The 26,828-nt window shown below is 49.7% G+C and overlaps 1 protein-coding gene across 1 annotated transcript; it reads right to left on the bottom strand.

Annotated features, from left to right (window-relative positions):
* Window positions 1-10,629: 10,629 nt before the first annotated feature.
* Window positions 10,630-24,896, bottom strand: LOC144605785 (gypsy retrotransposon integrase-like protein 1). The gene is made up of 9 exons (XM_078421346.1): window positions 24,741-24,896; window positions 23,612-23,958; window positions 22,118-22,311; window positions 21,081-21,192; window positions 20,528-20,666; window positions 19,102-19,156; window positions 17,031-17,288; window positions 14,810-14,926; window positions 10,630-14,226 (listed from the first exon to the last, which is right to left on the bottom strand). Exons 2-9 carry the CDS (start codon window positions 23,736-23,738, stop codon window positions 14,035-14,037), a joined length of 1,194 nt encoding a protein of 397 aa, XP_078277472.1. The 5' UTR covers window positions 23,739-23,958; window positions 24,741-24,896; the 3' UTR covers window positions 10,630-14,034.
* Window positions 24,897-26,828: the final 1,932 nt, after the last annotated feature.

Here is a 26,828-nt window from a genome sequence, read left to right as displayed (position 1 = left end):
GAAGTGTGCAGCACTCTTCACGAGCCAAGAAATGCATCCCAACCGTGTGTGCACATGTCCACTCACAGTAATGTTGGTCTGATCATCAACAATATTAAATCAGATGTAATTCAGCCATGACACCCTCACTTGGAATGTCATGAGCTTGGAACTCTCACACTACATGTGCATTTATGTACTTTTGTAAAGCAATATTAGAATCCATCAAGAAGAATACATAGATTTAAGTAAGAGGATGGAACAAAAAGCTGGAGTAATTCAGTGGGTCAGGCATTATCTCTGGAGAAAAGGAATAGGTGATGTTTTGGGTCGAGACCCTTGTTTAGACTGAGAGGGGAAAGGAAAATGAGAGATGTAGATGGTGATTTAGAACAAATGAATGAAAGATATGCAAATAAGTAACGATGATCAAGGAAAGGTGGAGCCCACATTGTTAGCTGTGGGCTAGGTGATAACGAGTTACAGACAATGAAACTCAACAGGATGACAGTGAAACTAGTATGACGACCACGGTGGGGGAGGGACGAAGAGAGAGGGGATGCAAGGGTTGTATGAAGTTAGAGAAACCAATATTCATACTGCTGCCCAAGCGTAAGAGGATACAAGACTTCTCAATGTAGGGGGTAGTCCTAGCCTATCCAACCCTTCTATAATTCAAGCTTGCAAGTCCACATAACATCCAGGTTAATCTCTTCTGCACCCTTTCCAACTTAATGACACCCTCAACGACATTTTGGTGTGGGACCTGCTGCAGCTGGGTGACTAGAACTACATACAGTACTCCAAGTAAGATCTCACTAATGCCTTGTATCTGCATCATGATGTCTTGACCTTTGTACTCAATACACTTATCAATGAAGGCAACGTGCCAAGCTCCACCTTCGCCACATTGTCCAATTTCAGAGAACCATGCATCTGCACTCCCATATATCTTTGTTCTGCAACTGGTGGGAACATCCCAACATCTATCCTCTTTAGAGTTTAGAGATACAGCGTGGAAACAGGCCCTTCGGCCCACCAAGTCCTCGCCGATCAATGATCACCCTGTACACAAACACTATCCTACACACTAGGGTCAATTTACAATTAATCTGCAAACCTGTATGTCTTTGGAATATGGAAGGAAACCAGAGCGCACGGAGAAAACTCACAGTCACAGGAAGAACGTACAAACTCTGCACAAACAGCACTCGTAGTCAGGATCTAACCCGTGTCTCTAGGTCTGAAAAGCAGCAACTCTGCCGCTGCGCCACTGTGCTGCCTCAATTATTATGATATTCAAAGTTTTAAAAATTGGAACAATTGAAAGATCAAATAGTGGGTGTTCTTTCAGACCACATGTTTGTGGAGTGCTTGCAATCAGAAATTAAACTTTGAAGTTTTGTTGAAACAGCTGTAGAAACCCTGAAGAAAGTACTTAAACAGCTTTTATTCTCTTTGTAAAATGTCTTGGCTGCATAGGCTGAAATTGATTTTTATTAAGATAAACAGCAGAGTGGTGAGGAGCATTATTCCTTGGTCTCAAAGTCTAAATCACCTCTTGAGGCCTAGCTTTGCAGTTTTCATGTTCAGTTTGTCTGAGCACTGCTGTTTCATTCCCTCTCTGCAGCTTCACTCTGACACTAACTGTGAGTCATCCCATAAGATAAAAATAAACACAAAATGTCTCTCGCATGTTCAACCTTCTGGCTATATATATATTGCATTGTAAGTTCCTCAGTCCACATTTTCTGTCTCATTTTTATACCTTACCCTTCCCTATCTCTGCCTGACTGTCTGAAGAAGTCTTGACCCGAAACGTCACCCATTCCTTCCCTCCAGGGATGCTGCCTGTCCTGAGTTACTCCAAAATGTTGTGCCTATCCACATTTATTTATTTTTTAAAACATTATTTTTATTGCTTTTTCCGAATAGCATACAAAAACATTTAACATAACATAATATAACATAACATAACAAGGCACATCAACAACAAGGTCACTTTTAGGCACCTAAAGGCACTTTAAATATAAAGGAAGTAAGGCACATTTCTGCTGTAGTACATGTTTATATATAAACCGTCAGCAGTTAAATCTTTCCCCTCCAGAAATTTCATAAACGAGCCCCAAATCTTTTCAAAAGTGTCGTATTTCTCCTTAATTATATATGTAAGTTTCTCCAAAGCAAGACACTGCAGTAATCCATCAACCTAACTTTGCTTGTTTGGTCTATAAACTGATTTCCATGACAAAGCAATTTTATGTTTAGCTTCCAGCAGACAAAATATAACCATCTTCTTATCCGTATTGTTAAGTTTACAGCTTGCTGGGAAACACCCGAAAATACAAGGTTTAGGACATAGTGGAAGCTCCTCTTTTGTGGCAATAGATAATATTGTTATTATCTCCTTCTAGTACTCTTGAATGGTGGGGCATTCCCAAAGGCAATGAAACAAGCTACCCTCATGAACACCACATTTGATACAAAGATCAGGTGTATCCATGATTCCATTTGTACTGGAGTAATTTGAACCGCGTATTTATTGTTTGGTCTTGAGACTGTAAACATATATCCTGCCATTCTTGTACAGTAATTTCATCAAGATCTGAACACCACACAAGCCTTTTATCTTCTGAAGATTCCTTTGCTGGAGCTATAATAATTTGGTAAAACCGTGAGATTTGGCCACCTGCCTCATGATGGTTTAAAGCCGCCTTTTCTAAAGAGTTTTGAGATGGCAGACCTAGAGAGTTTTACGTCTTTGTTATGAAGTTTCTAATGTGGAGATACTTTAAAAAATGTTTTGAGTCAAGTCCGAATTTTTGTTTTACATCATTGAAACTTAAAAGAATATCATTATTATATAAATCTGAGATTTTACTGATACCCTTGTCCGCCCATGTCTTAAAACCCAAATCAATAGTGCCTGGCGTAAAGTTTCTATAACTTTAAGGTTACAGCTATGGTGTACCGTTTTGGCTGTGCGGAACCACAAAGTTATGGTGCACACATACACACAAACAAACCGAGAGTTTTAGTAATATACTAGAACAAGTGTGCCCGTTCAAAGCGGGCCCGTTGGGCCCGTCCCCACACCCCCCATTCCCTCCTCCCCCAGCCCCACTCTTACTCTCCAAGTGTGCCCGTTGGGCCCGTCCTCCTGATCTGTGTATGTCAAGTGAGCACTATACCCTTCTTTTTTTTCCTAATCAGATGTGCAGCACTTTGGTCAACATGGGTTGTTTTTAAATGTGCTATACAAATATAATTGACTTGACTTGACTTGACTTGACTTGCAATAACAAAACAATCAGTGCTTTTCTGGAAACTTTTCGAAACAATGTAGCCGGCACAAGCTGAAAACTAAATCCTTTTCTGGAAACGTTTCGAAACAAATGTAGCCGTCACAAGCCACAAGCTGAAAACTAAATCTGCACCGCAGCGCCCCCTATAATTTAGGGGGGGGGGGAAGCGCTTTAAAACCTCTGTAACTTAAAAAACATGCGACCGAATTAAATAAAAAACAAATTTGCAGCAGATAACCGCGTGGTGATTAAGGCGGTGCAAAAATCGTGGCGCTACGGTTCACCGTTTTGACGAAATCAGAGAAACCGCTGTTACGCGCATATATATATATATAACACAAGATCTGAGTTTTAGTATTATATAGAAGATAGATAGATAGATAGATAGATAGATAGATAGATAGATAGATAGATAGATAGATAGATAGATAGATAGATAGATAGATAGATAGATAGATAGATAGATAGATAGATAGATAAACATAGCACAAAAAGTAAGGAAATTTGTGTTTGGTAGATTATTTCTTTGTTGTAACAATGCTTCTTGGCAATAAATCTTATACCGTTGGAAAGCCTGTTTATTTCCCTTTTAAATGGTGCCACATTTGTAAGGAACATGCATTTGTGGGATGAGCAGCAGAGCTGAGTGTGGGTTGCGCCCATGAAAAATCTGCCAAATCTTCTCTGCCAATGCCAAACAGCTTATTCTGCCATTGACTCTTGTTCGGTGTTGTTTGATGGATTGGATGATTGAAGTCTGAAGAAACAAGACATATTGGCAATTTAACAATTTATTCATTTAATAAACAGGAGCCTCAGTAGCGTGTGGAAGAGCCATACACAGCCACAACACCTGGCACCTCCTCCTCATGCTGGTCACCAGCCTGGTCACACACTGTTGTGGGATGGCATCCCATTCTTCAACCAGCATTTGTCGCAAGTCAGCCAACGTGGTTGTGTTGGTCACTCTGGCACGAACAGCACGCCCAAGCTGATCCCACGTGTTCAATGGGGTTGAGGTCAGGACTGCTGGCAGGCCATTCCATCCTCTCCACTCCCAAATTCTGGAGGTAGTCTCTGAGAAACCCTGCTCTGTGGGGGCGAGCATTGTCATCTTGATAGAGTTCGGTCCCAGACTGGAGATATGGGATTGCCACTGGTTGCAGAATCTCATCTCGATATCTCTCTGCATTGAGATTGCCTCCAATGATGACAAGCCTCATTTTTCCAGTGAGGGAGATGCCGCCCCACACTATCACACTGCCTCCACCAAAAGATGTTACTCTATCGGTGCAGCAATCAACATAGCGTTCTCCGCGTCTTCTCCACACTTTGACCCTATGATCCAACTGCCGTAGGCAGAATCTGGACTCATCGCTGAACATAACGTTCCTCCACATGTTCAGGTTCCAGTGCACGTGTTGCCGATACCAGCGCAAACGGGCCTGACGGTGAAGGGCAGTCATGGCAGGCCTCCTGGCAGCCCTATGAGACCGGAGATCGGCTGCGTGCAGTCTGTTCCGAATTGTCTGGGCAGAGAGCCGTCGGCCATATCGTCCTGCAAACCTTGACTGCAAATCTGCAGAAGGCAGCCTACGGTTCCTAAGTGCTGACAGGGTGAGGAAACGGTCTTCTTCGGGTGTCGTCTTCTTGGGACGCCCACTTCGCGGCCTGTCTCTGACATCCCCCGTTATATGGAACTTGGCCTTCACTTTGCAGATGGTACTAGGGCTCACTCCAAATAATGCCGCAACTTGGTTTTGCGGAACACCAGCTTGAAGTTGCCCTATCGCACGGGCCCTATCCAGATCAGTCAAACGTGGCATGCCGATTCTTGGAGCAGACACCTACTGACCACTGTAGCAGGGCCCATGCTCACAGATGCTGCCAATCAGGTGCCAATCAGGCACCTGATTGTCAGCACCTGGGGGTACCAGAAGCTCAAAACAAGAGTCAATAGCAGCAGCAGAATAAGCTGTTTGGCAATGGCAGAGAAGATTTGGCAAATTTTTCATGAGCGCAACCCATATACTCAGCTCTGTTGCTCATCCCACAAATGCATGTTCCTTACAAATGTGGCACCATTTAAAAGGGAAATAAACAGGCTTTCCAACGGTATAAGATTTATTGCCAAGAAGCATTGTTACAACAAAGAAATAATCTACCAAACACAAATTTCCTTACTTTTTGTGCTACGTTTTATTTATATACTAGATCAAGTGGGCCCATTCCTCGTAGAGGGGGGGACAGGGAAGGGGAGAGGGTGTGACTGAGGAGCCCACTCTCTCCTCCCCCACCTCCCCTTTTCCGACGACCCCCCTTTTCCCCACTCTCTCCTCCCCCCACCCCCCATTCTCTCCTCCCCTCCCCCCTTTCCCCCACTTACTCTTCCCCCCACCACCAACCCCGCTGTCCTCCTCCCCAGTCGCACTCTCCCTCCCACCCCCACTCTCGCCCCCCACGCCCACTCCCCTCCATGGAACCGTTGGAGGCGAAAGCCACTTACCGAGCGTGCAGGGAGGAGGAAGGAGCTCCGGACTACTGGAGACCCAGTTTCCAGCCCTGCGACATGGACACTTCTGCTATGGGGCCGGGACAAGGGACAAATGGAGCTAAATGCTCCATGTCAGAAAGTAGCCAGCTCATCCAGTGAAGGCACTAATTGTTGCAGTTTATATTTAGTTTTTTTTAATCCATTAATTTCACTATAGGGTTTACATATAATGGAATTTATAAAAACCAAACAGTACAGCACATTTAATTATCAACTATATTTAAATAAATTTACTGCTTCAAATATGCCAGATTGTAGAGTTACAGTGTGTGAGAGGTTATTACAGTTTTTCCCTGATACATTTGTCACTCTATGGCGAGTCCGAAACTTGTTGGTTGTAGAAGAAGTTTATTGCAGCCGCAATATTCGAATACAGAGTTAAACAACAAGGTAAAGGACAACCATCACAAACTTACTGTCTTCCTTGAAGACTTCGCCGAACTAACTAAATCGGGCGCCAAACGCGCACATGACATCGCTGGCCAATCAGCGATGTCGCTCCCTGGACCAATCCCCATGGTCGCGTTCCCACGTGACCTCGCTGGCCAATCCGAGGGTTCGACGACCTGGACCATTCTCTATGGTCGCTACATGACCCCCCCCCCAGAACCCGAGGTGCGGAACCTAACAGGGAGCCGGATTTCGCGACCATAACGAGTACGGAGAGGGACAGCCTGAACCACAGGAGCCGGAGGTTCCGGACTTGGCGGAACAGCCGGGACGGGAGGTTCTGGAGGAACTACCGGAACGGGGGGTCCTGGAGGAACTGCCGGAACAGGGGGTCCTGGAGGAACTGTCGGAACGGGGGGTCCTGGACTGAGCAGAACTAACGGAGGTCGGCCTCTCCTAGGGGTTTGACCGACCAGGACTGGTTGTTCCGGATCCAAATGGGCAGGTTTGAGCCGGGACACCGAGACGAGCTCACTCTTGCCGCACATGTCTAAGGTGAAGGTAGCCATTCCCTTACGCAAAACCCGGAACGGCCCTTGATAGACCCTCTGCAACGGGGCGCGATGGGCATCTATACGCAAAAAAACAAACTCACAGTCCTTCAGGGAAGACGGTTCATGTACCATGGGACACCCATGACGTGACGTCGGAACTGGAGCCAGGGAGCCCACCCGTTCCCGGAGAGATGCTAACACTGATGGGACTGTAGGCAGCTGGTCTGAAGGGTCAGGAAACAGATCTCCGGGTACTCGAAGTGTCAAGCCATATACTAGCTCTGCGGACGACGCACCGAGATCTAGCTTAGGAGCAGTCCGGATGCCCAAAAGAACCCAAGGGAGTTGGTCTACCCAGTCCGGGCCTTCAAGCCTTGCACTGAGGGACGCCTTAAGTTGGCGGTGGAACCTTTCTACGAGTCCATTTGCCTGGGGGTGATAAGCAGTCGTGGGTTGTAACTTGGACCCGTACAGTTCTGCCAGCGCGGCCCAGAGGGACGAAATGAACTGTGGCCCTCTGTCAGTGGTAATAACTGCCGGGACCCCGAAACGAGCTACCCAATGAAGGGCCAAAGCCCTAGCACAAGACGCGGACGAAATATCAAACAATGGGAAAGCCTCTGGCCACCGGGTGAACCGATCCACCACCGTGAGGAGGTGGGTGTAGCCCCGGGAGGAAGGTAAAGCGACCAAATCCACGTGGATGTGGAAAAAACGAACAGCCGGGACCTCGAAATCCTGTACGGGGGGCTGGACGTGGCGCTGGACTTTAGCGGTCTGACAGGGCACGCAGGAACGTGCCCACCCCGCTACCTGTTTCCGCAGGCCATGCCAGACAAACCTCGCTGCTACCAAGGCAGAGGTGGAGCGGATAGATGGGTGCGCCAGCCCATGAATGGCATCGAAAACCCGGCGCTGAAGGGAGGGCGGTACTACCGGCCTGGGACGGGGAAGAGAAACATCGCACCAGACTTTCGTGCCCTCCGACCCACAAGCTACCTGGGCCAACTTCAATCCCGAAGTGGTGGACCGGTAAGCCGAAACGGTATCCGCTAGGAGCTGTGCCTCCGCAAGCTCCTGGGGATCCACTTCGCAGTCCACCGCCGAAATAGGGGGAAAAGCAGGTCTAGACAGGGCGTCAGCAACGGCATTAAGCTTACCCGCGACATGACGGACATCGGTGGTAAATTCGGAGATAGCAATCAGATGCCGCTGCTGGCGGGCCGACCATGGGTCAGACAATTTCAAAAAAGCAAATGTTAATGGCTTGTGGTCCGTAAATGCCACAAATGGGCGGCCCTCGAGGAAGTACCTGAAATGACGAACAGCTAAATAGAGAGCCAGAAGCTCTCGGTCAAATGCGCTATACTTCAGCTCGGCCGAATTTAGTTGCCGGCTGAAAAACGCTAAAGGCTGCCAACGGCCACCGACCTGCTGCTCCAGAACCCCGCCCACCGCCACGTCAGAGGCGTCAACCGTCAGGGCCGTGGGGGCGGAGGGGCTCGGATGGACCAACATGGTGGCGTCTGCCAAGGCTGCCTTAGCTGCTGTAAAAGCCGACTCAGCGGTCGGGGACCACAACAACTCTACCGGATTCCCTGCAAGGCATTGGAAGAGTGGGCGCATGACTCGCGCAGCTGCCGGAACGAACCTATGGTAGAAATTAACCATGCCTACGAACTCCTGTAGCCCTTTTACTGTGGTGGGCCTAGGAAATGCCCGGATAGCCTCCACCTTTTCGGGCAAAGGGGAGGCGCCGGCAGGGGTAATTCTGTGCCCTAGAAAATCAAGAGTAGGAAGGCCGAATTGACATTTGGAGGGTTGGATTATGAGCCCGTGGTCTTGGAGCCGCTGGAACACGGTCCGCAAATGGGCCTGGTGTTCCTGCACGGAGGGGCTGGCGACCAGGATGTCGTCTAAATAAATAAACAAAAACGGTAAACCCCGGCCCACGCGGTCCATCAGTCGCTGGAAAGCCTGTGCCGCGTTCTTTAAACCGAAAGGCATACGCAACCACTCAAACAACCCGAACGGAGTAATTGTTGCAGTTTTCTGTATGTCCTCCGGTCGCACCGGAATCTGATGGTATCCTCGCACCAAATCGATTTTGGAAAACACCACCGCTCCTTCCAGCCCAGATGAAAAATCCTGTAGGTGCGGTATGGGGTAGCGATCAGCCGTGGTGACAGCATTGAGACGCCGATAATCGCCACATGGTCTCCACCCCCCAGATGCCTTGGAGACCATGTGTAACGGCGAGGCCCACGGGCTGTCAGACAATTCCCATTTCCTCCATTTTCCTGAACTCCGCCCTTGCCACCACCAGTTTGTCTGGCGGTAGTCTCCTGGCCCGAGCGAAAACGGGAGGGCCTTCGGTGCGGATGTGATGGACCACACCGTGCTTAGCCGAAGGCGTGTCAAAACGTTGGACGAGCAGCTCCGGAAACTCTGCCAGAATCGCAGCATACGAGTCGGGGGCCGCGACGACGGCCTGGACAGTAGGGCTGGGCGAGGAGGCGATTGTCGGAGCGACGTGCTCATCTTCGGCGGAGGGTCGGAGGTCGTTACCGCGGACATCAGGAACCAGTGAAAAAGCCCAGAGAAAATCTGCGCCCAGGATCGCTTGTTTGACGTCGGCTATGATGAATGGCCATTCGTACGTGCGGAGGCCTAACACAAGGGACATCTTCCGTGTACCGAAAGTGCGAATTGGGCTGCCATTAACCGCGATGAGGGTGGGACCTGTCTTACCCGATCTGGTTTCGAGGTCGGTTGGCGGCACTATGCCTACGATGGCTCCCGTGTCTACCAAAAATTCTGTGTCCGTGAATCGATCATGGACATAGAGGCGCCGGTTCTGGCCAATCGTAACTGCCCCTATGTACGATCGGCCGAGGCATTTCCCGCGAAGGTACAAGGCAAACGGCAGTTGCGAGATTCGTTACCCCATCGTAGGTGATAATAGCACCAGCCGCGCTTGTGCGGATCTTTTTGGCGGGCTTTCGGAGAATTGGCGGGAGACGTGGCGCCATCTTGCCGTCGCTGTGGCGTGGTCACTGATGTCGAGACTTTGTTGATCGAACCACTTGCCTTGTTTTTTGCCGCTATGAGCGCGTCCGCTTTCGCTGCATATGCTTCGGGGTCCTTAAAAGAACAATCCGTGAGCAGCAGTCGGACATCCTCGGGAAGTTTCTCGCGGAATGCCTGTTCGAACATAGGGCAATCCGTATGCTCACCGGCTAGCATCATCATTTCGGCCATGAGGACGGAAGGCAGTTGGTCTCCAAGATCTGGTAGGTGCAGAAGTTTTGCCGCACCACCATGCTTATTAAACCCGAAGGTTCGCAGTAATACTTTCTTCATGGCCTCGTACTTGTTTTCCGCAGGTGGATTCACGATGAACCGCATCACGCGCTTGGTTGTGTCCGGCGATAGAGCGCTGACGAGGTAGTAGTACATCGTGGATTCGTCCGACACCTTCTTTATATGAAATTGAGCCTCGGTGTGGATAAACCAAGCTTGCGGTGCGTGCGTCCAAAACAACGGAAGATGAACGCTTCCGGCGCTTGACTCCGGTGTGCCCGGCTCGGTCATCGTCAACGAGGCGTCGGGTTCCTGCTCAGTCAGTGATCGTCCAGATCACGTCGGGGTCACCAATATGGCGAGTCCGAAACTTGTTGGTTGTAGAAGAAGTTTATTGCAGCCGCAATATTCGAATACAGAGTTAAACAACAAGGTAAAGGACAACCATCACAAACTTACTGTCTTCCTTGAAGACTTCGCCGAACTAACTAAATCGGGCGCCAAACGCGCACATGACATCGCTGGCCAATCAGCGATGTCGCTCCCTGGACCAATCCCCATGGTCGCGTTCCCACGTGACCTCGCTGGCCAATCCGAGGGTTCGACGACCTGGACCATTCTCTATGGTCGCTACAACTCCACATTTACTGCATTTCACCAACAGGAGCACAGACTTTAGTCACAAACATCCCTCAGTCCAGTAAAACCTGGACAATACTTGTACATTATGTTTAGTGCTCCCAATAACATTGCTTAATTTAATAAAACCTCAACATTTATAATAGATATTTTTTTAATTACAGTAGTAAAAAATTCCACATTAGAAACTTTAGCAGTTGTAAAAGCTCAGTGTTGGGTAAACAGGGCCCAGAGAAAGGAAGGCGAGAACTGTACCTGCAGCCAGTCAGTCAGCTCGTGAAAGCACGGGGCCTGTTTCTCCCGCATGCCCCATTTTACAATCCTCCTGAGATTTTTATCCATTTATTTTGTTTTGCTAATGGAATTACTGCTACCAATTGAAGATCAGTTTCAGTGATTCACCCTCCCCAGCACTCCAGGATTACTCCTCTGTGACAGACTGTGGCCAGAGAAGATGGGCAGGTCCTGGCGGGCATGTCAGATGTAAAACGGGGCAACGATTCTTCAGAGGGTGCTGGCACTTGGGTGCCATTCCTAGGAGGTTGATAAATACCTGGGGGCAGTTTACAGGCTTGTGGGAAAGAGCAGGGAAGTGGATGGATTGTAGAGCTTTCCCAAAGAACCAACGCTGGCATGATGGGCCAAATGGCCTCCTAGCCGCTTACGCAATAGCATGTCTGTAATTGGTGGGATGAAGAGATTGTTTCTAAAGCAGGGTACGATTTTCCTTGTTTCATTTGTTTTCCTCTCCATTGTTTGTTCATTTTCCGTCAGATGGAGACTTTGGTGTGCATATTCAATCACACAAAAATAGAATTTGGGCAAGAACTTGTATTTAAAATGATTTCACCAGTAATTATTGTAAAATAATATGCTTGGGCATTGAAATCATTGTGTCCTAGGTATGGCAAATAACAAATCTCCAACCCCCTGGAGCTAGGAGATAGCACCCCAGTCTACAACCGGATCCTCAACTTCCTGACCCTTAGACCTCGATCTGTGAGGATAGGCCACAAAACATCCTCCGCCATAACTCTGCACTTGTGCCCCACAAGGATGTGTTCTCAGCCTCTCACTATACTCCCTGTACACTCGCGACTGTGCGGTCACATACTGCTCCAACTCCATTGCAAGTTTGCAGATGACACCACGGCGGTGGGCAGGATGACGAAGAACGAGGAGACAGAGTACAGAAAGGAGATGGGAGAACTTGGTGATGTTGGTCAGGACAACAACATCTCCCTCAATGTCAGCAAGATGATGGAGCTGGCCACTGACTTCAGCAAATGATGCAGTGTCTATGCCTCAGTCAGCATCAATGGTGCCGAAGTAGAGAGGGGTGAGAGCTTTAATTCCCTAGTGGAAATAGCAACAACAACTTGTGGTAGACCAACCACATGGATGTGTACCATACCATGAAGATACCATGAAGATTTGGCAACTGGTTCAGTCCTGTGGTTGCAGAGCTCAGAGATAGGAAGACTGAAACAATGGGTGGGGGCGGTCAAGAACAAGATGGGGACTTTATTTGGAAAAAGTTTCCTGAACCATGAAACAATTTATGTCAGTGATGGATTAAAAGGATGGTGCAAGGTGTGACACGGGCAGAGAATTTGAAATGGGATTGATTAGAGGAAGTGGAATGAGGGTGGCTAGCCGGTTGTTGGAATGGTCAGACTAGCGCTTACCATGGCAATGTTGCAGAGGTAGAAGTGGGCAGTCCTAGTGGTGATGTGGCCAAGTGTTTCAAAGCTCACTTAGTAGTACAATATTAAGGTTATGGACAACATGCTCAGCCTTTGGGTGTTGCTATGCAGAGGAACAGAGGGGAGTGAACTCAATGGCTGTACTCATTCCAATACTCGGCGCCAGGAGTCCACATCGTGTACTGCACGCCTGACAGTGTGGAAACAGAAGGGAATTGGCCCGGTGTCGAGAGATGCAGTGACCTGGAGCTGACGTCAGCAGCACATGGATGAAACCAGATGTGTGGATGATGCAGACGAGGGACATGAGAGAGTTGGGAGTGATCCGTCAGGGAAGTGGACTGATGCAGCGGGAGCACCAGACCCTGCACCTGGGCTGAGCGGCAACCCTCCTGCAATTTGCTGCCAACAGCGGGGCTGCTGCAGACAGCGGGGCTGCTGCAACTCTGCACTCCTTTGGTCAAGCTGATCTACGGGCACGAGTGATCAGCCCAGAGGGAGAGGTTATGGAGGAAGACACAGTGCTGGAGTCACTCAGCGGCTCAGGCAGCATCTGTGGACAACATGGATAGGTGATGTTTCACAGAGTGCTGGAGTAACTCAGCGGGTCAGGCAGCATCTGTGGAGAACATGGATAGGTGACGTTTCACAGAGTGCTGGAGTAACTCAGCGGGTCAGGCAGCATCTCTGGAGAACATGGATGGGTGATGTTTCGGGTCGAGACCCTTTTTCACCTATCCATGTTCTCCATAGATGTTGGCTGACCCGCTGAGTTAATCCAGCACTCCAGCAGTGTCTTCTTTTATAAACCAACATCTGCAGCTTATTGTTTCTAATAGGTTATGTGAATCCGGCTCATTCAGGATGAAGGTCAGAGGACATGATAAGTACATTACATATTGCCTTGCATATATCTATCACAGAAAGAGACCATTTGGCCCATTGCCAACAGATAAATGCTAAGAGTGTGCCCTCCCTCCCCCTTGTCTATTTCCCTGTTACGCTGCAGTGGCCCACATGCTTATCACCTCCTCCGTCCATTTCAGTTACGCTGCACTGGGGGTGACCTACAGCAGCTCCTCACCACCGGATGATCATGGGATGTGGGAGGAAACACACTTGGTCACTGGGAGAACGTGCAAACTCCACACAGACGCCTTTAAACAAGTGTTTGGATTGTTTCAGTTTCTGAAGTGAATACCTCAGTTCTTCAAATTTATGAAAGAGCATTTTACAGAATATAAAGCGAAAGATGGACTTCAGCAGATATTTACAAGGTGCAAGCTTTCCACAAATCCACTACCACCGACTGAACAATTAATACATTCGGAGCAAAAACGATTCTGACTCATAGACTCTGAAGGGTTTAAAGATGCAATCTCACGGCTGGTGTGAAACTGATTCAGACTCGCAGCGTCTGAGGGGTTTAAAGGTACGATGTCAGGCGTAGTCAGACTGCTCGATGGCGAGTTCCTGCCGCCTGGTTCTGCCCTGAACAGTGCTGGCCCCTGGCCCACTGTTGGGGCTCACCCCACTGCTTCCAATCCACTGCGATCACCTTCCCAGGAAGACTCTTGGACATTATATACATTGGAGCAGCAGCTTCACGCCACCCCACCACTCACATCGTGCTCAGACGACAAAGTTGTTTCAATTTGGAAAGAAAGAAAGTGATTTTTCTTTGTTTTTTTGCGTGCTGGGTTGGCGTTTGCAGTGGAGAAGTGGATCTCTTTCCTGGCTTTCCTCTTGGCATGCTTCTTCTCCCGCTTGTGAGCTGCAGCCAGGTTGGCGATGACCTGCAGGAGGGACAATACATGTTCACAGGAGTCTTGCCTTTCGTTCAACTCAAACCACTCAGCAGTCAGCAGCAAAACAGTTAGCAGCTTGTGAAAGTCTCCAACGCAGATTTGAATACAAGATACAAGTTGTATGTCAGGGTTGAGTGTGGTGTGGACTTGAAGATGCAGCTAGCTGTTTCACATAGCCACCCTACCTCAGGAGCAAGGACTGTAAAACTCAGGTTCGGCAGCAATGCAGACAATGCCACAGCTACAAGTGACCACCACAATTACCGTGGCAACCAAGCTTGTGTGCAAATTCATGCCTTTTTCCCCCCAACTCCAACGAACATTTGGACCAAACTTTTGGGGTGTTTTAGGGGAAAATAGCTACATTTTGGAGGATCGGGGAATTGAGAGCAAGGAGGAAGTGAGAGTGAGGAGATGGGCTGGGGCAGATCACATTGAATGGCAGGAAAGCTCAAGGCTTCCTCCTGCTCCTATTTTCTAGCGGTTGGCAAGTTCAAACAAAGCACATGAATGAAGCAGCCCACACTGCATCACACGCTGGATGATGTGCTGGCTTTGTTAGGGTACATACCACTTCTTTAACTGCACTCTGTTGCTCACTCATGGAAGCAGTGAACTCATCCAAACTTTCCCTTTTGACGGCACAGTTATCTGGCAGTCTGTGCTCCAGCGCACTGGGCAATTCTCCCTGCAACACAATTATTCACACTAGAATATTAGCGTAACCAAGATCTTTAAACGCTGTGGCACAGGTTTGCTCCCTCGGCTATGCTAGCACACTGATCTGATCTTTGGCATACTCACCTGTGGCACCACACACAGCATGCCAGCTTCATCTGACCCACACTTGATTTTCTGTCTGTTAGCCAATCCTCTACCTGTGCTAGAAACAAAGCACTGAAGGAACTCAGCGAGTCACGCAGGGGGAATGGGGAATGTGGGCTGATCACTCGTGCCCGTAGTCAGGGGGAATGGGGAATGTGGGCTGATCACTCGTAGTCAGGGGGAATGTCAGGATACTCTTTGAAATGTCGTCTGTCCATTTCACCCCACAGATGCTGCCTGACCAGCTGAGTTCCTCCAGTACTTTGTGTTTGCTCAAGATTCTAATCTCTGCCATCTCTTATCTCCTCTACCTGATCTCATGTTTTACCCATGTGCCCTTTTCTAGTGCAGTAACCTACATGTGGCACCATAACAAATGCAGACACAAGGAACTGCAGAACCATGTGTAGAAGGGTCCCGACCTGAAACATCACCTATCCATGTTTTAAACATGAAGGGGAAAAGATTTAATAGGAATCTGAGGGGGTAACCTTTTCACACAAAGGGTGGTGGGTGCATGGAACAAGCTACCAGAGGAGGTAGTTGAGGCTGGGACTATCCCAACGTTTAAGAAACAGATAGGTACATGGATAGTACAGGTTTTGGAGGGATATGGACCAAAGGCGGGTAGGTGGGACTAGTGTAGCTGGGACATGTTGGCCAGTGTGGGCAAGTTGGGCCGAAGGGCCTGTTTCCACTCTATATCACTCTATGACTCCAGAGTTGTTGCCTTGCCTGCTGAGTTACTCCAGCACTTTGTGCCTTTTTTTTAACCGTCTCAAATGTCTTTGGGAAAGGCAGTTCACTGTATTCACATGTTCATCCGATTAGACTGTGCCCAATCACATCATGATCTGTAATCACTTCCTTGACAATGGAGTCTAACATCTTCCCGGCCATTAAATATCACACTAACAAACCTGCACTTTCCCACTTTCATTCCATTTGCTTAAAATTTACTAAATCATTTTATGAAGTAAGCAAAGCTCCCAGGAATAGACTATTTATGCTACAGAATGGGTTAAAATTCGTTTTGTGCAATGCTAAAAAACTGGAAAATATTAAAAAGTAAGTTGGCAAATTTAAAATGGGGTACTATTTTTAAAACGGTGAGACTATGTTCCATTTGAACTAAGAGATTATTAAAAAGAAAAAGGTTGGATTAGGGATTGAAAAGAAACTGTAATTAGGCAGCAGAAACTCTATCACAACACAACTCTCCAAACCACTGGGAGGTGCAAAAAGCTGGAGTAACTCAGCGGGTCAGACAGCATCTCTGGAGAAAAGGAATAGGTGATGTTTCGGGTCAAGACCCTTCTGACTGAGAGTCAGGGGACTCCCCAAAACACTTAGGAAAATCGCTGATTGAAATTTGTTCTTACTTTGATGAAATTCTTGATGTCCATTTCAATCGGAAGACTGTAATCAGTTGACAAGACGTGATGTCATTTAAACCACTTAGTTTTGAGTATTATTTTAAAGTGATTAGAATAAGTAACAGTACAATTAAATATGTTGAACCACTAATAGAGTGATTATTCACTCACCACATGCTTTAATGCAAGATCCTGCCACCTCTGACTTGCGTTTGTGAATGTGTATGATATTATCTACTTCTACATGCTGAAGTGTGGGTGCAAGTTTGCTAAGAGTGCGAACCCCGGCCATTGCACTCGAAACGGGAAAAGCAATTTGCAAATGTCTGATGCCAATACTTCTCCCTCCTTGTTGACCTTGACAGTAGATGAACCCAAGACATCAGCCTACTACAGCCTACACCTCTACATCAACCATTGCACAGTGTGACATTTAGACTATGCTCAGGTGGCCAGGGAGCATCTATGAAGAGTGGAGTGTAGAGTTTAACATTTTGAGTCAACCACTTCTATCAGAATCCTTGTTGGAGTTTACCAACAGAAATATATCACAGAGCTACAAGTAAGCAACCATCACGACTGCATTCCTACCTCAGACGATAACTGTGCCTCTCGGTTGTAGAGCAGAAAGAACGGCGTAAACTTAGTGCTTGAATTTACTGACGTCCGGAACTCAAACAGGATTGGGTCCAAGCAATCATCCCAGTCCTTTTGCTTGCCGTTGACGGCGTTTCTAATGGCTGCCTTTAGTATCCCCGTGGTACTGCCATCAAGGCCTGTGTACTGCAGGTGTTCAGCAGGGGTCACTTTATGATTAATATTCCAATGTTCAAATAAACGTTTGTTCACCTGAGGCAGCGAGACGAGAGCTTAGAATACAAACATAGAATGAAGGAGTCTACAATGCGACCTGTTTGAATAATGTCCTGAGTTTATACACACACAAATACACCGATGAGCCAAAACATTATGACCACTGATAGGTGAAGTGAATGACATTGGTTATCTTGTTACAATAGCACCTGTCAAGGGGTGGGATATATTAGGCAGCAAGTGAACAGTCAGTTCTTGAAGTTGATGTGTTGGATGCAGGAGAAATGGGCAGGAGTAAAGACCTAAGCGACTTTGACAAGGGCCAAATTGTTACGGCCAGACGACTGGGTCAGAACATCTCTGAAACGGCAACGCTTGTGGGGTGCTCCCGGTCAGCAGTGGTGAGTACCGACCGACAGTGGTCCGAGGAGGGTGGTGGGCGCCCAAGGCTCATCGATGCGCAAGGGCAATGAAGGCTATCCTGTCTGGTCCAAACCAACAGAAGGTCTACTGTGGCACAAGTCACAGAAAATGTTAATGGTGATCACAGGAGGAATGTGTCACAATACACAGTGCATCGCACCCTGCTGCATATGGGGCTACGTGACCGCAGACCGCAGAGTGCCCATGATGACCTCTGTCCACTGTCGAAAGCACCTACACGCGAGCGTCGGAACTGGATCTTGGAGCAGTGGAAGAAGGTCTCCTAGTCCAATGAGTCCCGTTTTCTTTTAGATCACGTGAATGGCCGTGTACGTGCGCGCCGTTTACCTGGGGAAGTGATGACACCAGGATGCACTGTGGGAAGACGACAAGCCGGTGGAGGGAGTGTGATGCTCTGGGCAATGTTCTGCTGGGAAACCCTGGGTTCGGCCATTCATGTGGATGTTAATTTGACACGTGTCACCTACCTAAACATCGATGCAAACTAAGAACACCCCTTCATGGCAATAGTATTCCCTGATGGCAGTGGCCTCTTTCAGCAGGATAATGCGCCCTGCCACACTGCACACATTGTTCGGGAATGGTTTTAGGAACATGTTGAACATGTTCACGGTGTTGCCCTGGCCTCCAAATTCTCCAGATCTCAATCCGATTGAGCATCTGGGATGTGCTGGATCGACAAGTCCAATCCACGGCGGCTCCACCTCGCAACTTACAGGTCTTGAAGGATCTGTTGCTAATGCTTTGGTGCCAGATACCACAGGACACCTTCAGGGGTCTTGTAGAGTCCATGCCTCGGCGGGTCGGCGCTGTTTTGGCGGCACAGGGAGGACCAACAGAATATTAGGCAGGTGATCATAATGTTTTGGCTCATCAGTGTAGACATACTGTCTCCGACTACATTTTATCTGCTTCGTTACCTTCTCCCAACTAACAATGATCTATTCTACATCTTCCTTGATCTCCATTCCCTTGGTCCTGTTTTCACACTTTACACATCCTTATCTATACACTCCCTTATCTATGTACCGCCCACTCCCCTGACATCAGTCAGAATAAGGGTCTCGACCCGAAACGTCACCCATTCCTTCTTTCCAGAGATACTGCCTGTCCCGCTGAGTTCCTCCAGCATTTTGTGTATCCCATACATAGATGGAGAGACAACAGATTTTAAGTGAGAAACAAAGCACAAGAGTTGTTCAGTGGGCCAGGCAGCGTGAGTGGAGGCAGAGGACGGTCGGTGTTTTGGGCCCTGATTGTTGGTTGCTCCGGGTTACAGCAGCTGCTGCCTCTCATGTTTCCAGTCGCCGTATAAACATTCACACACAGTTGCTACCAGCTGCTCACACACGCACATTCATTCTCCCACACTCCACCCACGCAAGACACTGAAAAGGCCCATTACCTCATCACAAAATATTCTGTTTTCATTGGAGAATATCTCTTTTGAAGCCCCAAACCTGTGTCAAATAAATAACATTAATGAGTGGCACACTTCAGTGAGTGAGTGATAGCGGTTCCACTGAAGAAGCAATTCCTAATACAGATCTGTGGTTTCACCGTTACAGAATGGCAAAGGCTCCATCCACCGTCACAGTGCCTGTCCTTCATCACACACGAGGACCAGCAGCGTACACACGGGTGCAAGACTGATAATGCTATTTATCTCTAAAAAGGTTTCATGGTAACTATGAAACATCACAGACCTGACAAACATCTTTTTGGATGCGAACTGTAGGGGAGGCTAAAAATAAACAGCCCATGACGTCGTCTGCACTGCTCCAGGTGAAGGTTACTGCCAGTCGAGCTGCAATTTGTATTGTTGCCAACTCTAAACCCCAGCAAATTACTCCCAATTCCATGGAAACCAACCGTTTAAATGCCAGCCAGCAGCTGCTTCTGGAGGCTGTACACCCATTGAGCTGCCGCTACTCCTCATCTGTGCAGGAAGGGACCGCAGATGCTGGTTTAAATCGAAGATAGACACAAAATGGTGGAGTAACTCAGCGGGACAGGCAGCATCTCTGGAGAGAAGGAATGTGCAGCGTTTCGTGCCTAGACCCTTCTTCAGACTGATGTCAGGGGAATGGGCGGTACATAGATAAGGAAGTGCAGGATGAAAAAACAGGACAAAGGGAATGGAGATCAAGGAAAATGTCGAATAGATCATTGTTAATTGGGAGAAGGTAACAACAAAGCAAACAGATAGAATGTAGTCGGAGACAGTCAGACTGGTGGGAGAACTGGGAATGGGGAGGGGATGGAGAGAGAGGGAAAGCAAGGGTTACTTGAAGTTAGAGAAGTCAATGTTCATACCGCTGGGGTGTAAGCTGCTCAAGCGAAATATGAGGTGCTGTTCCTCCAATTTGCGCTGGGCCTCACTCTGACAATGGAGGAGGCCCAGGACTGAAAGGTCAGTGAGGGAGTGGGAGGGGGAGTTAAAGTGTTGAACAACTGGGTGATCAGGAGGTTTAGACGGACTGAGCGGAGGTGTTGAGCGAAGAGATCGCCGAGCCTGCACTTGGTCTCGCCGATAATCAGGAACAGCGGATACAGTAGATATTTTCCTTGATCCCTATTCCCTTTGTCCTGTTTTCACACCTTACAACTCCTAATCTATATACTTCCTTATCTCTGTACCACCCACTCCCCTGACATCAGTCTGAAGAAGGGTCTCAACCCAAAACGTCACCCATTCTCCCCAGAGATGCTGTCTGTCCTTCCTTCTCCCCAGAGATGCTGCCTGTCCCGCCGAGTTACTCGGGCACTTTGTGTCTCCTCCTCCTCAGTTTCCAGCAGCCAATGTTCTGCCTGTACATTGCAGTGCCTACCTGTAGAAAGTAGCAGCCAGAGCTCCAGCCACCGACAAGGCATCTTTTTGTTGCAGTGGAATCGCTTCAACCCACTTGCTAAAACAATCTGTGACGGTCAGTACGTAGGTGTTCCCGCGGACTGTTTCTGGGAAAGGACCTGTGGCAACAGAACATCCAACAGAACAGCAAAGGAACAGGCCCTTCAGCCCACAATGTCTGTGCCAAACATAACTGCCTGCTCATGATCCACAACCCTCCATATCCATGTGCCCTTCTAAAAGTCTCTTAAACACCACTATCTTATCTGCCCACCACCACCCCTGGCAGCGAGTTCCAGGCCCCCACCATCCTCTGTGTAAAAAATTTACTCTGCATATCTACTTTAAACTTTGCTCCTCTCACCTTAAACCTACACCCCCTAGTCTTTGACATCTCCACGCTGGAAAAAAGATTCTGACTATCTAGCCTGTCTATGCCTCTCATAATTGTACATACTTCTATCAGCCCCCCCCTTCCCCACACAACCTCCAGATTTGACCGAACAAAACTGAGGACGCAGTAACTGCCTTACCCAGGAGGTCAAGGACCAACATTTCCCATGGTCTTGTCACTCTCACGGGTTGGAACCTGCGTGACGTGTGCTTATAGTGCTCTGCATGCTGACAGGTGTCACATATCTTAATCTATTCCAACACAAGAGTGAGAAACATCTCTTTACTAAATCATTTTCAATCAAACAGAATTAATGAAGATGCAATGTATAGGAAGGAACTGCAGGCGCTGGTTTAAACTGAAGATAAACAAAGTTCTGGAGTAACTCAGCGGGACAGGCAGCATCTCTGGAGAGAAGGAATGTGTGATGTTTTGGGTCGAGACCCTTCAGACTGAAAAAGGGTCTTGACCCGAAACGTCATCTATTCCTTCTCTCCAGAGATGCTGCCTGTCCCACTGAGTTATTCCAACACTTTGTGCCTATCTTAATGAAGATGCAAACTCTCTAAACCACAACAGCAGAGATGCTGGCATTGTTTCTGTCAGATCGAGATTGCTTGGGGATTCTGTGCTTCTACCCTACAGCGTGAACGGCTTTGATGAGTAAATAGGGAGAAACTGGCAGGAGACTGTGTGTCCGGAGGATGGTGAGATGATGATCAGATGACTGGAGGGGAGAGAAGAATGTTACTTTATGTGCCACAGGTTGTTGTGATCTGAAGCACATTCTCAAAACGTTGCCACGTTGCACTGGAAAAAGATTAATTGAGAACTTTCAGACGGGATCTGGATGAACGCAGGAAGAGGAAAATAGTGCTGGGTAGATGGGACGAGCTGCCAGAGTAGTTGGTTGAGGCAGGGACTATAACAGCATTTGAGAGACACTTAGACAGGTACACGGATAGGAAAGGTTTAGAAGGATATGGGTAATGCAGGCAGGTGGGACGAGTTGGGCTGAAGGGTCCTGTTTCCATGCTGTACGACTTGTGCATCTCTGGAGAAAGAGTGGGGACTGACTGAGAGTGCAACAAGGCCTGATGTGCCAATGACTCATCCCTTTACGAAGCTAAAACAGCTGCTGTTTGTTACCAGCTGATAAGTGTTTTTGCTGCTTACCCAGTCGACAACATCCTTGACTATCCCCAGCCAGTAATAGCGGCTCTGGATCCGATGTACTGTCTTCTTCTGGCCCAAGTGACAGCCGACATCCGACAAGTGGCACTCCAGGAAGATCTGCCGCCGCCTCTCACCATCCACCACCACCTCTCTCTTCTCATCCTTCTTTGGTCCCACGTAGTACAGGCAGCCTCCTTCAGGTGACATAACAAACATCACGCAAAGCGCGCGCCACGCAATGCACAGCTCCAAGACTAGGATAACTGTTTAACGCTCGGCTCTTTACATGTGGAGAAACTGGACATGTCTGGCACTGCCTGGAGCCCAACCCTCTGTGATGCCCCTGGCCACTTTATGCATCATTTAACCACGAAACACCCAGGACATTGATACCAGAGTCACAGCAGACTATTTAAAGCTTCTGGATAAGAGTGGCTATTTAGAAGTGAGATGAGATAAACTAGCTTTAACTGGAGCATTGGTGATCTTTGAGATCTTTAAGCAGTGTATCACCAATCATTTGGTACAGTCAAAGTTGAGATTAATGAATTTCTGAAATTTCAGCTAATCCTGCCTTTTGTGGATCGGACGGGAACATGACTCGGGTGGGGGCAGATTGGTTTTCCTGGCTCCCACTCCTCATTTTTTAACGTGCAGTCTCAGGCTCATGAACATAAGAAAATAGCAGGAGAAGCCATTTGATGTTCTTACCCCTCGTGCTATTTTCTTCTGTCCTTGTGCTGCAGAAGCTGGTTCACTGTTGTCTTGTATAGCTGCAGTAGGATACCCCTAGTTTTCCTTTGTCTCCTAGTGTCTCCTTTGAAAACACGACCAACATTCGGCTTGTGTCTGTACTACCTGCTGTACTGTTCCTCAAATCCTTCGCTGCTGCAGTTTAAACAGAACAATCATCTATTCTCTTCTTTTCAAAAAGAACAATTTCACAACTTTCCTAATAAAATCCATTTGCCAATTTTTTGCCCGCTCGCCTAACCTGCTAGAATCCGTCTGTGAACTATTTCTACTGTCCTCATGACTTGCCCCATTGTCAAGCCTTCCACCACAACCTTACTGTTTCCCTCCAAGTCATCAATATATATTGTAAATAGTGCCAGTCCCATCAACGATCCCTGCAGTGGTGCGCTGGTCACAGGTTGTGGACCAGAAACAGTCTGTAAGCCTACCCGATGCTTCCTACCTGTAGGCCAGTCTGCTATCCATGTTATAGATAGCTCTGCAAGGGATATTACGTCCCACAGCATGAAACAGCTTTGTATCATCTGCAAATTTGCTAATGGTACTTTTAATCCCTTCATCCAAGCCTACCGTCCTTCCTGCACACACCGTCTGACTGGGAACAGGGCGCAGCTCTTCCCTCCTGCTGATGTCGGGGTGAGAGACGTGGGGAACCGGGGGTGCGAGGCCGGGCTGTGGCCGGGTCTCCGCCCGACTGGAGCCGTTCTCCCACCCCCAGGCCCCGGCAGGCCCACGCACCTTCCAGCAGGAACTTCTGCGCGTAGCGCTTGAGGTTCTTCTTCTTGGCCGGGCAGAAGGTCGGGGGGAAGCGGCCGTCGGACAGGTAGCGCTGGATGTCGCGGAACTTACTCCCCGCCTCGGCCATGGCTGCCAGGCCGACGCGGTAACTTTTACTGGGTGTCAGCGGAGCCCGGAAGCGCACGGGACGGACCGAAGCGCCGGACACATTTCACCCGCGCACTGATGGCCGGGCCTGTCGCCATGGCAACTAGGACAGCCAGGATGCAGATTTAGCCCAAGGCCTTGCATTTCTCCAGCGCCGGTCACGTCCCAGACCTCACAGTGGCCTTCCAGTCACTGAGATACTGGAGAACAAAATGCAAGAACACAAAGGCAGTAACATCTGAAGTAAAACCCTGTAGCGGCCCAGGGAGCGGCCACTGACTCTGTCTGTCTGTCTGTCTGTCTGTCATCCTTCCGCAGCGATGTCTGAGCCCTGGCTCTTGGCTGCTTCCACACCGGGTAAAATAACTCTTCTCTCCTCTGACTGTAGAAGGTTAATCAAAGATTTTTACAATCATGCTGGCATGAGGAACTGCAGATGTTGGAAAGTGCTGGAGTAACTCAGCATCTGTGGAGGAATGGACATACGACGTTTCGGATTGGGACCCTTCTGACTCTGAGAGAATTTGGCTTGGCTCCAGTGACTCTAGCAAACTTCCAAAGATGCACTGTCGAAATCACACTGTTGGGTTACATCACATCCCAAGACCGGAAGAAATTGCAGAGAGTTCCAGGTGTAGCCCAGTCCATCACACAGACTAGATGACCCCATTTACACATCATTACACAAATGACCCCATTTACACGTCATTTCTACATCAGAAAAGCAGCCAACATAATCAAAGACTTGTCCCACCCCGGTCATCCCTTCTCCCCGCTCCGTCCGGCAGAAGGTACAGAAGCCTGAAAGCGCACACCACCAAACTCAGGAACAGCTTCTTTTCCCCTCTGTTATCAGACTTCTGAACGGTCCTTCCATAAGCTAGGGTACTGTCCGATTCACCTCTACCCCATTGTGAACATTGGACTTTGTCTGTGGAACTTTATATATAGAATGTAGACACAAAATGCTGGAGTAACTCACCGGGACAGGCAGCATCTCTGGAGAGAAGGGATGGGCAACGTTTAGTGTCAAGACCCTTCTTCAGATAATACTATATATGTAGTATCTGATGGATAGCATACAAAACAAAGTCTTGCACTATAAAGACATTTAAAAAAAATTGCACCACACATCTCCTTTACACTTTCCCCACTCACCTTAAAGCTATGTGCTCAATAGGTTCTGGGGAAAATGTTATGCTGTACCCTATCTCTGCCTCTCATAATTTTTGTATACTTCAGTCAGGTCTCCCCTTACCGTCTGTGTTCTAGGAAAACAATCCAAGTGTGTCCAACCTCTCCCTGTACTAATACTCTGTGCAAGGACGTGGTACTGAGGCCGATCAGGCATCCCCCACCCCTCTCGCTCCCCCACCCTCTCGCTCCCCCACTCCCCCTCTCTCCCCCACACCCCTCTCTCTCCCCCACCCTCTCGCTCCCCCCACACCCCCTCTCTCTCCCCCACACCTCCTCTCTCTCCCCCACACCCCCTTTCTCTCCCCCACCCCTCTCTCCCCTCTCTCCCCCACCCCTCTCTCCCCTCTCTCCCCCACACCCCTCTCTCCCCCACACCCCTCTCTCTCCCCCCACCCCTCTCTCTCCCCCACCCTCCCTCTCTCTCCCCACCCCCTCTCTCTCCCCCACCCCTCTCTCTCCCCCACCCCTCTCTCTCCCCCCCACCCCTCTCTCTCCCCCACCCCTCTCTCTCCCCCCCACCCCTCTCTCTCCCCCCCACCCCTCTCTCCCCCACCCCTCTCTCCCCCCCACCCCTCTCTCTCCCCCCACCCCTCTCTCTCCCCCCCTCCCCCTCTCCTCCCCCCCCACCCCTCTCTCTCCCCCCACCCCTCTCTCTCCCCCACCCCTCTCTCTCCCCCCACCCCTCTCTCTCCCCCCACCCCTCTCTCTCCCCCCCACCCCTCTCTCTCCCCCCCACCCCCTCTCTCTCCCCCCCACCCCCTCTCTCTCCCTCACCCCTCTCGCTCCCCCCACCCCTCTCTCTCCCCCACCCCTCTCTCTCCCCCACCCCTCTCTCCCCCACCCCTCTCTCTCCCCCCACCCCTCTCTCTCTCCCCCACCCCTCTCTCTCTCTCCCCCCACCCCTCTCTCTCTCCCCCACCCCTCTCTCTCTCCCCACCCCTCTCTCTCCCCCACCCCTCTCTCTCCCCCCCACCCCTCTCTCTCCCCCACCCCTCTCTCTCCCCCACCCCTCTCTCTCCCCCACCCCTCTCTCTCTCCCCCACCCCTCTCTCTCCCCCCCACCCCTCTCTCTCCCCCACCCCTCTCTCTCTCCCCCACCCCTCTCTCTCCCCCACCCCCTCTCTCTCTCCCCCACCCCTCTCTCTCCCCCACCCCTCTCTCTCCCCCCACCCCTCTCTCTCTCCCCCACCCCTCTCTCTCTCCCCCACCCCCTCTCTCTCCCCCCACTCTCTCTCTCCCCCACCCCTCTCTCTCTCCCCCACCCCTCTCCCCCCCCCACCCCTCTCTCTCTCCCCCACCCCTCTCTCTCTCCCCCACCCCTCTCTCTCTCCCCCACCCCTCTCTCTCCCCCACCCCTCTCTCTCTCCCCCACCCCTCTCTCTCCCCCACCCCTCTCCCCCCCCCACCCCTCTCTCTCCCCCCCACCCCTCTCTCTCCCCCCCACCCCTCTCTCTCCCCCACCCCCTCTCTCTCTCCCCCACCCCTCTCTCTCCCCCACCCCTCTCTCTCTCCCTCACCCCTCTCTCTCTCTCCCCACCCCTCTCTCTCTCTCCCCCACCCCTCTCTCCTCCCCCCCACCCCCTCTCTCTCCCCCACCCCTCTCTCTCTCTCCCCCACCCCTCTCTCTCCCCCACCCCTCTCCCCCCCCCACCCCCTCTCTCTCCCCCACCCCTCTCTCTCTCCCCCACCCCTCTCTCCCCCCCACCCCTCTCTCTCTCCCCCACCCCTCTCTCTCCCCCCACCCTCTCTCTCTCCCCACCCCTCCCCCCCCCACCCCTCTCTCTCCCCCTCCCCCTCTCTCTCTCCCCCCACCCCTCTCTCTCCTCCAACCCCTCTCTCTCTCTCCCTCACCCCTCTCTCTCCTCCCCCCACC

Source organism: Rhinoraja longicauda, chromosome 25 (genome assembly GCF_053455715.1).
Source record: "Rhinoraja longicauda isolate Sanriku21f chromosome 25, sRhiLon1.1, whole genome shotgun sequence".
NCBI lineage: Eukaryota > Metazoa > Chordata > Chondrichthyes > Rajiformes > Arhynchobatidae > Rhinoraja > Rhinoraja longicauda.
The sequence above is the reverse complement of the archived record's forward strand: the minus strand, read 5'-3'. Positions and strand labels throughout refer to the sequence as shown.